Source organism: Limulus polyphemus, unplaced genomic scaffold (genome assembly GCF_000517525.1).
Source record: "Limulus polyphemus unplaced genomic scaffold, Limulus_polyphemus-2.1.2 Scaffold53, whole genome shotgun sequence".
NCBI classification, from domain to species: domain Eukaryota; kingdom Metazoa; phylum Arthropoda; class Merostomata; order Xiphosura; family Limulidae; genus Limulus; species Limulus polyphemus.
The window spans coordinates 223,103-236,036 of NW_013665663.1; the positions used below are offsets into that span (position 1 = coordinate 223,103).

Sequence of the window (12,934 nt, forward strand, 5' to 3'; positions counted from 1 at the left end):
CTCGTCATATTTATTGATGAGATAACTATAAAATGTGTAAGTACACTATATGTACGTTTTAAATTTCTAAAAATACGCCTATTTATTAGAGCAGTGATATCTAAAAATGTGTAATTACAAAAATATGGAAAAGAGACGATTCTACTTAAATATACTTTACGATAAACATTTATAATTCAGTCTTTAATACTGCATGCATGTAAGCTGATTTAATACTTTAATGAAAAAATGCTATTAGCATTTTATGATGAATGTTTCTTGTAGCAGAATGTGAGACTTAAATGGAATATAGTCCTGTTCCGAACTAACCTTAGAAATATTCCAAGAAAACCAACCGTAGTATATGTATTTTTTACGTGTTCATATATAAGTATTTGTGAAAACTGTTATACTTCCTCTATACTTACCGAACGTTTTACTTGGTGGGTGATTCAAATATCTCGGTTGAAGTGTAGTATACAGATAGCGAAGTATTTTCAACAGTCAACGGTATTGTGGCAATGGCTATATACATAAAGCCACCAAACTATTGAGTAGATCAACAACTAAAATTCAGGAAGAGGATCAATAACAGAAGTTTATATCTGACATTATATTTAGGAAACCAACTCAGCTGTAACGTTTAGAGTAAAACTTTAAATCTCTCCTCCTCTCTCTACGTGTGTGTGTGTAATGGATTATATTAAAGATACAAAAACTTGAGTAGACATTGCGTATGTTGTCCTCTTATATACAATCTAAATTCTGAAATTATGTGATGGTCCCTGCCTAATGAACTAATAATATGTTCACGCACACACACATATATTCATTTATTAGTCCACAACAATGTACACATATATATAACATATATTTATATGTGTGTGTGTGTATATGGGGACCATCCCATAATTCCCGAGACCAGATTTTTTGTGGTTATATACGAAACATCTTGTCCTTTCTTATTTTCTCTCAAATGCGATTGAAATTTGCATTAACAATTCATTTATGACAAACAAACTGCTGAACTTTAAGATAAGCTAAAGTAGGGTCATTCACGCTACAAAATCGTTTCAATCTTTTTACAGTTATTAATCAAAATGTGATTTTTCCCCCAGTCGTCATTACACTTATAGACTTTCATTCCAAGGAAACCGTGGCACAAGAAAACCAAAACTAAAACTTTTACATTAATCTATTGCCAATCTTGCAAATATTTAATGATGGTCTTGCTAAAAAAATTAAAATTATTTAACATAAATGTCTGTTTAATATTTATTATCCCGAATCTCATTTTGTCAAGTGCTACTGAAAGATTCTATGATATTAATGTTCAATAATTTCTCTTAAAACATACCCAAACAATTAGAAATATTTTTCTTCTTATAGTTTCAATACCACATCGCTGTTTCTTGCTAATCCAATTCATCAGTAACATTACAAGATTGACAAAATTTTAGTTAACATTGATGCTATCATATATAAAAGTTTGGTGTGGGAAAACTTACTTCTTAGTACCTTCTGAAAGGTTATGTTATAGAAAACCCGTATTAGAGATGACAACTTCTGAAGGTTACGTTAGAGCAGGATTTCTCAACTCGTGAGTCTTGGCCCAACATTGGGTCATTAGAATGTGTGAACATACTTTAAAAATAGGTAATACGTTTATGCAATTTATTAATGTTTTATTTATGTATTTAGTAAGCCAGATGGTTTTTGACCAAAAATTGGCCATCAATGTTTACAAATGGGTCCTGAGTAAAAAAAAAGGTCGAGAACCACAGCAGGAAGGGAAACAAAAATGCATTAGAGATTGGCCCCGCATAGCCAGGTGGTTAGGGTGCTCGACTGGCAATCTGTTTGTCGCATTGGGTTCGAATCCCCGTCACACCAAACATGCTCGTCCTTTCAGTCGTGGGGGCGTTATAATGTGACGGTCAATCCCACTATTCGTTGGTAAAAGAGTAGCCCAAGAGTTGGTGGTGATGACTAGCTGCCTCCCCTCTAGTCTTACACTGCTAAATTAGGGACGGCTAGCGAGTAGCCTTGCGAGAAATTCAAAACAAACAATTCTGTAAGACAAAAATACATGGAGCTTTACAGAGTTTGAATTTTTAAGTTATGAAATTCCACGTGCTTCTTTGCACGAGTACGGTATTTATATTTTGATGCCGAAACGACTAAGCATATATAAATTGGCTTTGTTATACATTTCATTGTAAAAATACTCGCCAAAATGAAGTTATTTTTTCAATTACTCATCTAGTCCTGATTCTCACAATACATTCCGTACGATAGTAGTTAATCCATCTATTAAGTTATTTTTTCATGTTTTAATTTAAGTTACTGCCTAATTGAAATATTTTCTAAATTTCAAAAATATATGATGCAGAAGGTTTCAAAAACTGATTTCAAATTTACCATTAAAATTACTATAAAAGATTTCCGAATGGTATTGAAACAACAATTTATTTTATTATCTATATTAACTAATAATTCATTCTTTACGTACCACGATAGTTAGATTCAACAAGGACATTAAACATTATTATAAACAAACTTGATGAAAAAAACTAAATATAATCTTAATGAGATTTATTAAACACATGAAGTATCATTATAGCTAAGTTTATATTCTTTTTCAGTTTACATATATGTCAAATAATGTATGTTAGTTCCCCATCCTTAGGTATACTCATTTTTATAAAATGTAAGAAGCAGACGATAATTCTTCATAGCCCACCCCCCAACCCCAATGGCTCAGTACTACGTCTGAAGGCTTATAACGATGTCGATACCCGTGCTGAACACAGTACAGATAGTCCATTGTGTAGCTTTGTTCTTAACTACAAATAAACGAACAAACTTCGTCATAAGGGATAATTCAGTAACCCTATTTTCACATAACGAACGCTTGTTCCTTGAAACTAACTCTTATAATGAAATGTATCAGAACTGGGAGATAGCAAGTCACTGACTAGAATTCATTGTAGTGATACGGGCTTATCTTGCAAGATATAATGGTTCATCATGTTGGGGATTTGCTGAGTTTAGATAAGAAAAAAAGTATCTGCTGTAAATTTTTCAGCCTGTAGTGGAAGATGCACTGTCTTGGTGTCACAGAAAATGGGGTCAATCCTGATGTATGCTAAAATTACTTGAGTAACCGTGAGAGTAACTGGTTTCTTTATTTTTGCAGTTTTCAAGATATTATTTATTTGAATATTTCGAATTATTTTTTTATTAAATAAACTAGTTCATAATATGGATATGTAGTTCACTTTTGTCTTGCAAACTTTATTGGCCATACGTTCTAGAAAAACCTCTTTCATTCGCGTTGAACACAATCAAAGTATTCATCTGACATTACTGTCATTTCGCCATCTTAGAAATGTAGTAATATTTTTCTACAGAACTGTTCCAATAGCCCAACAGCAAGCCGGATAGAGTGTCCCGTTCCCATGTGCAAATAGCTCCGAAAGACAAACAACTTAACCTTAAACTGTATCTCGTTTCTTAAGTTTTCAGGATGTTAGAGTGATCCAGTGACAAAGAGCACCATTTTCGCAGGAAAAATTGTTAAAGTTTAGCGTAAAACGGGACCTTTTGGGGAACTTTTAGTACATGTAAGACTGAGCCTCTTACGAAAGATAAAAAAATAACATAAATAACTGGTACCAGATATGGAGTTTGAGCCTGAAAATATTTCTGAATATACCACAGTTGAGCTTAGGTCCGTTGCAAGGACCTCCAAAAATATGCTTCCATTTCTTCTGAAAAGACTGAAAGCTGTTTTCGGTTGAGGGCGCTTATGTTCGTTGCATCATTTAAACATTGGTTTTTTCATCTGATGCACTGCTTAATCCTTGTTGTCTCTGAATCAAGACCATCGCTGAATTTCTCCTCCATCTGACTATCTGAACATGAATTTTAAATAATAATATCAACTAAAATCTTGTTCACTCCACTTGACAAATGTTCAGTGCTGACATATAACCTAACTTCTTCATGCCGGCATTAAACACAGACTTTCATGTCACGTGATTAAAACTTTCAATTTAAATAATATGGAATTAAGAAAAGTTGTGTGAGCTGAGTTTTATTATATACATATTTAGTTTTCTTTATGATGTAAGATTAGAAGAAGCTCGAACACGTCTTTTCTTAAGGCGCTATTATATGCTGGGGTATGGTACTCTCATTAAATATAGTTTTCCTTTAAAGCAAAGACAATTTTTTTCGTGTAAATGCAAGTTTATGTCGATGTTATTATGTGCATAAATATATAACCTCAGTATCTCATTAAAAGTGTTTTCTTTGATGACTACTCTTTAAAAATGATTAATATAATATGAAGTGCGACGTGTAATTCATTCTACATCTTAATTGTATGCAGATTTTAAGCATAGAGTGCTTCAACATCTGTATCACATCACGCGTATATACGTCACACTGCGTGAAAACGTTTTCTTGTTTTTCACATTGTGACAAATAAAACTGTATCACCGCGCTATTTTCACAAATGTCAATTAATCATATTCGATTGAGTACACTTTGAGCATAATGAAGTAAAATAAAACTATTTGTGGTTCATTCAGAGATTTTTTCAAAACATAATAACTTTTTATGTTCAATTTAGTGTTTGTTTCATTACTTGTAATGAAAATGTGATAATAAACAGTTAGTAATAAATGTATTTTGAATCGACCTAATAAAGTGTTTTACGTTTATTCGTGTGGTGAGAGTAACGTATGAATTAGCACTAAATATATTTGTGTGAGTCGATAAAATGATAAGTGCGTTTCACGTTTTTTCGTTTAGTCAAGAGTAACAAAATTAAAACTACATGTTTTCATTTGGATCGATCTAAGGAAATGTGTTTTATGTCTCTTCATATGGATACAGTAACATAAAGCTTGTAATAAATGCTTATTTGATTCGATCTTGTGAAGTGTGCTTCACGTTTTTTCATCTTTTTTTAGGCTAATAAACAGGTAGTAAAACTGTTTCAGTCGATCTAATGAACCGTAGTCCGCGCTTCATATCATTAGTTTAAATTGCAGTACGTAATAATTATGTTTCTTTATGCCAATGTCAAAATATTTTCTAATAAAATCAGTTATATCCCTTTTTGTATGTACTACAATGGTTCTAGTTTTTGGGTGGCTATCAATTGTTATAGCTTAAAATTACATCGCTTATTATATTCTGCACATTATTATCACTTGGAGATGCTGAAGTGTTTTTGTTAAAGTAGTTACAGTGCTTTGCAAAAGTATTCAACCCTACAAATAATGCCACATTTTGATGAAATACAAATAATGTAAGCATCTTTTTTTAATGAACTTGTTTTCATTCAAAACTCTAATGATCAAACTTAACACTGTTATGTGTGAAGGAGGTTGAATGTCAGCAAAACCTGCAAAATGATATATAAATTGAAATTTGCTGATTGAATAAGTATTCAGCCCCTTACGTCAGTACTACCTTTGGCAGCAATTACTGCTGTGAGTTATTTTGGATAGGTTTCTACCAACTTTACACAATGGGATGGTGTAATTTTTGCCCATTCTTCCTGGCAAAATTGCTCCAATTCTGACAAGTTTATTGGGGATCGTTGATGGACTGCAATTTCAAACTCTCGCCATACATTTTCTGTGGATTTATGTCAGAACTTTGACTGGGCCACTCCAGGACATTAATTTTCTCTTTTGAAACCATTTCAGTGAAGCTTTGGCCTTGTGCTACGAGTCATTGTCCTGCTGAAATGTGAATTTTTGACCCAATTTTAGATTCTTGGATAACTCATGCAGGTTTTCTTCTAGGATTCACCTGTAGCTTGCACCATCCATCTTCCCCTCAATCCTGACAAGCCTCCCAGTCCCTGCTGATGAGAAGCATTCCCATAACATGATGCTACCACCACCATGTTTGACAGTGGGATGGCGTTGACTGGGTGATGTGCTGTGTTGGGCAGCGTCAGACGTAACGCTTGGAATTTAGACCAAAACGCTCAATTTTGTCTCATCTGATCACGAAACCTTCTGATACAGCTCTGCAGTATCATTTACATGCTTTGTCGCAAATTAATACGAGATTTAATATACTTCTTTTTCAGTAATGGGTTCTTTCTTGCCGCTCGCCCATACAGGCCAACTTTGTGTAGGGACCAGGATATTGTCGATGTATGAACAATAGCTCCCATTTCAGATATGGAACTTTGCAAATATTTCAAAGTCACTGTTTGCTTAACAGTGGCATCCATAACCAGTTTCATGCTTGCTCGGCTGCTTAGTTTGGAAGGGCGGCCTGCTCTGGGTAGCGACTGGGAGGTATGAAGCACATTACACTTCTTAATGATGGACTTCACCATATTCAAAGAGTTAAGGGTGGCGAGGCCGAGTGATTTGCCTCTCTCTGGTCAGCAGTTCTAAATTAGAGATGGTTAAGTCTGAACCTTGAGTTTTCTGACCTGGCCGTTTTATCCATGTGTCAAGTAAAAATACCACATACAAAGTTATATATTTAACATATAAATGACTTAAATATATTTATTATATTACTATGATTAAGCTCGAGACCTAAACATGTTTTCTAAAATTGTTTTGTATAGTTTCTACGTTTTTAAGAGTATATGGAAAATTAAATACAACAACACATAAAAAAAAAGTATGATTAGAGTTTCATATTAAAACCTATATATATTCATGATACATTTAAAGCAGCTTTTCCTCAAATCAGCATAAGCTATATTAATTAAATGCATCACAATTCTGCATGACAAAAGCTAGAACCATGATGTTAAATATTTCAAAGAACAAATACTTTCTAGTTTTATACAGGACTATTTAGTTAGCCTAAGACTAACTGTCAATGGTTTGTTATGGATTTCGCGCAAAGCTACACGGGGGCTATCTGCGCCAGCCGATCCTAATTTAGCAGCGTAAGACTAGAGGGAAGGCACCTAGTCATTAACACCCACAGCGAACTCTTGGGCTACTCTTTTACTAACGACCGTCACATTATAACGCTCCCACGGCTGAAAGGGCGAGTACGTTGGTTGGACGGGGATTTGACCGCGACCCACAGATTGCGAGTCGAGCGCCCTAACCACCTGGCCATGCCGGGCCAAGACTTTTAGAAAATATTGTTGTTGTTTTATTAGATCCTCACCATTAAACCATGAATAACAGTGTTCGCATACTTTGTATTGAAACCTTTTCTGCCTATTTAAAAGTATGCACTTATAAGTTTATGAAAGTTATTCAATACTGCTTTTAAAAGGAAGAAATAGGTGTTTGAATATTTAATAACAAATTATCATTAACTTTGAATCAAAGCAAGCTACCTACATGGATATGAAATAAAACATTAACTTAATAATGAAATTATAATTATAAAATATTCATGAGTTGGATAACCTTGCTGTTACGAGTCACACGGTGAGTCGTTAGTAAGCTTACCGGTTTACAGTACTCTAAACCGGGGATCGATTCCCCGCAGTGAATAGACTGCATATAGTCCATTTTATAGCGCGGCACAGTGGCATGTCTGCAGATTTACAACGCTAGAAACCAGATTTCGATACCCGTGGGCGGAGCACAGATAGCCTATTGTGTAGCTTTGTGCTTAAACTACAAGCAAACAAAGTATTGTATAGTATCACGCTAATAGTAAAAATATCTCTATTACAATTTTCATTAACTGATAGAGAAAATAATCAGCCACTCTTAAGAAGTTTACTTCTTCAATGTCTTGAATTCTAGATACACTAAACTTAGGAAAATACATGTATTTGGATATTCGCATAAACGTAAATAAACATATAAAGTAATTGTGTTGTGTTCATGAAAACAATTTATTTTTATGGCTTCTAGTGTGTATGGGAAACCCAGAGTTTTATTAGTACATTTTTACAATATCAAAATAAAACGTATTTAATATACTTGGCTAACAAGTGATGTTTCCTTAAAGATAAATAGATTTTATGCGCTAGAAACATGCTTTGTACATTTGTTTGTATACTGTAATTAACTACCTAAAATTACCCTTTGAGACTCTGCTCTATAGCAGGGTATATAGATGTGAGGGAAATACATTTAAAAACCAATAACACGAAATTAAATCCACAACTTCATGTAGGCTTTATCACCGCTTATTATACCGTCCGTATCCATAATTATGGGGATATGGGACGAAACCCCAGAAGTTTAAAACCTTCAACATGTTGATTTTCTGAGTTAAAATTTACTATAAAGTAAAACATCGTCAAATCTCTTCGACAGTGATGTCCTTTTAAAAATATTGGGTAACAAAATGCCGACGGTATTGCTGCTTAGGATGTTTGCAGAATTTGTAGATTAGAGTCATCATCCTTATCCAGTAAAAGTTTTCTTTTAATTAGCCTACACATTTATTGTGGTACAATAAAAAAACTGATATGTAAGTAAAATTTCTCTTAAGATTTCATTAGTAATCCAATAAGCTTCTTTTATTTCTATATTTGCTTTAGTTTTGAATCCTGTTTCAATGCCGATAAGAGTAACATCGTTAATGGAATGACTGGATTGGTTAAAGTGTTGAGATCTTTTTCAGTGTTAATAGAAAATTAATAGTTGTTGAAACATTCTCTAAAGGTTGTTTGTGTATGTCCTACATACTGGTGATTGCATTTTTTACACTGTATAAGGTAAATGGTGTTTTTCATTTCACAAGTGAATTCTTTGGAAACTCACAGCAGCCATTGGAGAAAGCTTAATTAATCTATTTTTAAGATATCCTGACGATATTATACATTTCTATGGGATTAGCTCTCAAGAGTCGTATATAGTTAACGTTATTTTTGAAAATAACTTTTATACTTTTATAATGTATATACTTCAGGAATAACACAAACTCGGAAAAATAACCACTTCAAAGCTAACACAACCCTGAAATAGAGACAAACTTGGCTGCTTTTACTTTTTCCTACCTCCACTGATCTATTGGTTGCGTCAAAATACTTCAATGTGTGAACTGGATAGTTTTAATATATTTAGCTTATTAGTTAACAAGCTCCTTTCTTCGGTATAAAAACAAAAATGCTCTGTGATATTAGATACAAATAACTTTTTCGAACGAATACTGGACATTGATGGTAAAGATTTAGAATTTTTAAGAAACCTCTAATGGGACCAAACTGCAGCAGTGAAGATAGAAACTGATTTGAGTGATTTCATCCAGATTAAGAGAGGCGTGAGGTAAGGCTGAGTATTTTTATCTTACGTGTTTAATTTGTAAAGTGAGAAAATCCTGACGGAGATTACCAGGGCTGATCAATGGAAGACTGAGTCTGAACACATTGCGTCAGTGATGACACAGTTTTAACAGCTGGTTCAGTAGAGAAGCTAGCATAAATTTTAGATGAAATTGTTGGTGAAAGTGAGAAGAAGGATTTAAGTATTGACTGTAGAAAACAGAATGTATGGTAATTACATGGAAAAAGATCATTCCTGTATGTATTGTCAATGTAGATAAGACAGATCAATAAATTCAACTACTTGGGGAGCTGGATAACATCAGGTGGAAATATGATCGAGAAATAAAACGGAGAATAAGGATGACAAAAGACACATTTCTGAAATTGAAAAAGCTACTGACAAACAGTAAAATTTCTATGAGAACGAAATTAGGAGTTTTGAATTGTTATGTTATACCAGTTCTCACGTGTGCATCAGAATGTTGGACAATATTATCAAGTATAGAAAAATAAAGATAATTGAAGATATTGAGTTGTGGTTCTTAAGGCACATCTTGAACGTTTGTTAAACAAGTCACACCTCAAATGAAGATATTTTGTGAAGAGGAGGTTGTGGGAAGGAACTGCTGACTAACATCAAAAAAGACAATTGAAGTTACTCGCACACATTATGAGGAAAAAAGAAATTGAAAGTCTGATCGTAACTGGAAAGACTGAAAGAAGAAGAGACCGAGGAGAACAGAGGTTGACTTATGTCAAGAGTCTATCTAAATGGATGAATGTAACGATATTGGTAATTCTCTGTGCTTCAACGAGGAGAGATCTGTGAAAGGCCACGGTCACCAACGTCCTGTTTGGATATGGTACATGGAGAGAGAGAAACTTCTAGAACATATTTCCACATATATTTATCGCTTCGATGTCTGCAGGTTCTTTATTAATTTTTATCTTTATTCCTTCTACGTGTTCTGTTTGTTTTAGGCGCACAAATTGACAGAGCGTCGTGGTTTTCTAAGAAATAGTTTTAAAACATATATATGTATGTATATACATATATACTATGAAATTATTAAAATAGTTGGAACAACAATTATAAGCTGATTTCATCTACTTCAATCAACCATTAAAAACGTAAGCTGATTATACAGCATTATCAGAAGTAAATTTGTTTTAAGTTTTATACCTGTTTGGTTTCCATTTCTTTCTTTGAAAACATCTACTTTCGGACATAGATACTATCAATAGCTTGAATGGATACTTTATAAATGTTACATAACTTCTTTCTATGTGCAAAAACATCTGATTCATAATTTACTATCACTCAACAGCTATGTGGTTAATGTCATCAAAAGTCATCAATTTTTACAGGTGTACATTGTGATATGTGGATGACTAGTTCTTTAGAGAAAAATGGGACTTTCACAAGCCCAAATTATCCGGAACCTTATCCCGCAGATGTCCATTGTGTTTACCACTTCGCCGGTAGAGGGCGAGAGAGAGTCCAAGTAATTTTTACCGATTTTGATCTACTTCAGCCTCTGCACAATAATGTCAATAGAGAGTAAGTAACAATAACTTCATTAATATATATAAATAAGTAATGTCAATAGAGAGTAAGTAACAATGACTTCATTAATATATATAAATAAGTAATGTCAATAGAGAGTAAGTAACAATGACTTCATTAATATATATAAATAAGTAATGTCAATAGAGAGTAAGTAACAATAACTTCATTAATATATAAATAAGTAATGTCAATAGAGAGTAAGTAACAATGACTTCATTAATATATATAAATAAGTAATGTCAATAGAGAGTAAGTAACAATGACTTCATTAATATATAAATAAGTAATGTCAATAGAGAGTAAGTAACAATGACTTCATTAATATATAAATAAGTAATGTCAATAGAGAGTAAGTAACAATGACTTCATTAATATATAAATAAGTAATGTCAATAGAGAGTAAGTAACAATAACTTCATTAATATATAAATAAATATATCTATCTCTATTTTCACCACATCGATTAAGGACGAGGTTTATGTAATACGTTACTGGAACTTGGAGAATAAACTTTTTTATTATTTTTTTAATACTAGCATATATTGAGTTAGATATATTAGGTTTCATCATGCTGTTTATAAAGGAATGTGACTACCATGGCTACAGTACAACTGCAGAAGAACAGTTGTACTTATCACCCCAAGAGGTTTGTATGTTTAGCAAACAGATTTTATTTATATTAAGACATTTTCTTGCTATTGTGTTTCTTTATGAACGACTACATTACTACAACTGGCTGCAGACAGTGAATGACAGATTTTAGACATGGGTCAATGTGAAGTTATACATTCATAGTTGTTCTTCAAGTTCTATTTATTTGTTTTACATATGACGTTTGCTAAAATAAACTGAATTAATTAAACGATTTAGCCTTCTCATTGCATATACATAGGGTAAATTTTACCATTTCAACATCATAGTTTTATTGTCTGTTTTATATGTTGCAACTTTTTATTTTGACGTAGTTAATTAATTGTTAAGAAACCATCGAAGATAGGAATTAAGATGCTGTCGTGTTACATTTTATTTCCTTTATATCAGAATTAACATAAGAATACCAAAGAGTGTTATGACATAAATGTAATGTTTCGTCCTCACCATTCGATTCTACATTGCCATGGTAACAGTGATTTTCATCATTAGTTTAAATAAACGCGTTCATGCTACGTCATTTAACTTGCATGAAGTGATTAGACAATTAAAATACCCTTCAAGCTTCGGTTTTAATTTAATATAAACAATCTTAACGGAAATCATGCTTGTATAAGAACAATCAATGTTAACACGAATGTCAACTGTAAAGTACCTCTTTGGTTAAACTAACAAGCATCTTGTTAGACTGGTTATTCGTTTCTGTTTACAAATGTCTTATAACGAAAAGTAAACTACTAAAATACAGGGTAATCCAGAATTCTGATACTGACATGTAAACAAGTATATTTTGAAGTCAAAATTCCCAGTTTTGCTTTCGAACGTTTCACATGTACATGGCAAAAATAAACAAATACACCCACAAACACGGAACATGGAAACTATTTTATATTCGTTAGTACGATAATGTTCTGTGAAACTATCAAATAAGTTTTAAAACAAAAGATTACATAAATACATTTAACTTTTGAATAATTTCGTCCAAACAATTTTCATTTACTTTGTTTAACACTTTACTCAAAGTGTATAATCAATTTCGAATAAGGCGTAAAAATAACAAACCAATCTTACGTATTGAGAAATTGAAATAATCCAAGGCCGCGTTAAATAATTTAACTTTTAGTAGTTGAACTGTACCCTAGAATTAGTGTTTAGAAATATGTCGATATTTAATTTAATTAATGCTATTCGTCAACAAGATTGATTCACACCGTTTTTGTTTTGATACAAATACGTTTTAATATATATATAGAACAGTATACGTTACAATGGCAACTATTACGTTAACTATTATGTTAACCCAGAAACAAAGCTGTAGCAATACACCTACTGGTGGTGAAAGTTTAGATTCAATAAATATTATTGAAAATAAATTTAAAGTTTTTTTATGCGGTTATAAAATAGTAGCGTATGCTTTAGAAACATAATAACTCTATAATCGGTACATTTTAAAGTAACTATGAAGAAACTAAATCAACTGCCGTATCAACTTATGT

The 12,934-nt window shown here is 32.6% G+C and overlaps 1 protein-coding gene across 8 annotated transcripts in view; it reads left to right on the forward strand.

Annotated features, from left to right (window-relative positions):
• The window catches only part of LOC106463440 (suppressor of lurcher protein 1-like), a 134,167-nt gene that overhangs the window by 102,458 nt on the left and 18,775 nt on the right, over positions 1 to 12,934 (forward strand). For all 8 annotated transcript variants that reach the window (XM_022391333.1, XM_022391317.1, XM_022391306.1 and 5 more), the window contains one exon: positions 10,586 to 10,778. In XM_022391333.1, the coding sequence (XP_022247041.1) occupies positions 10,586 to 10,778 (193 nt within the window). The remainder of the gene's footprint in view (positions 1 to 10,585; positions 10,779 to 12,934) is intronic.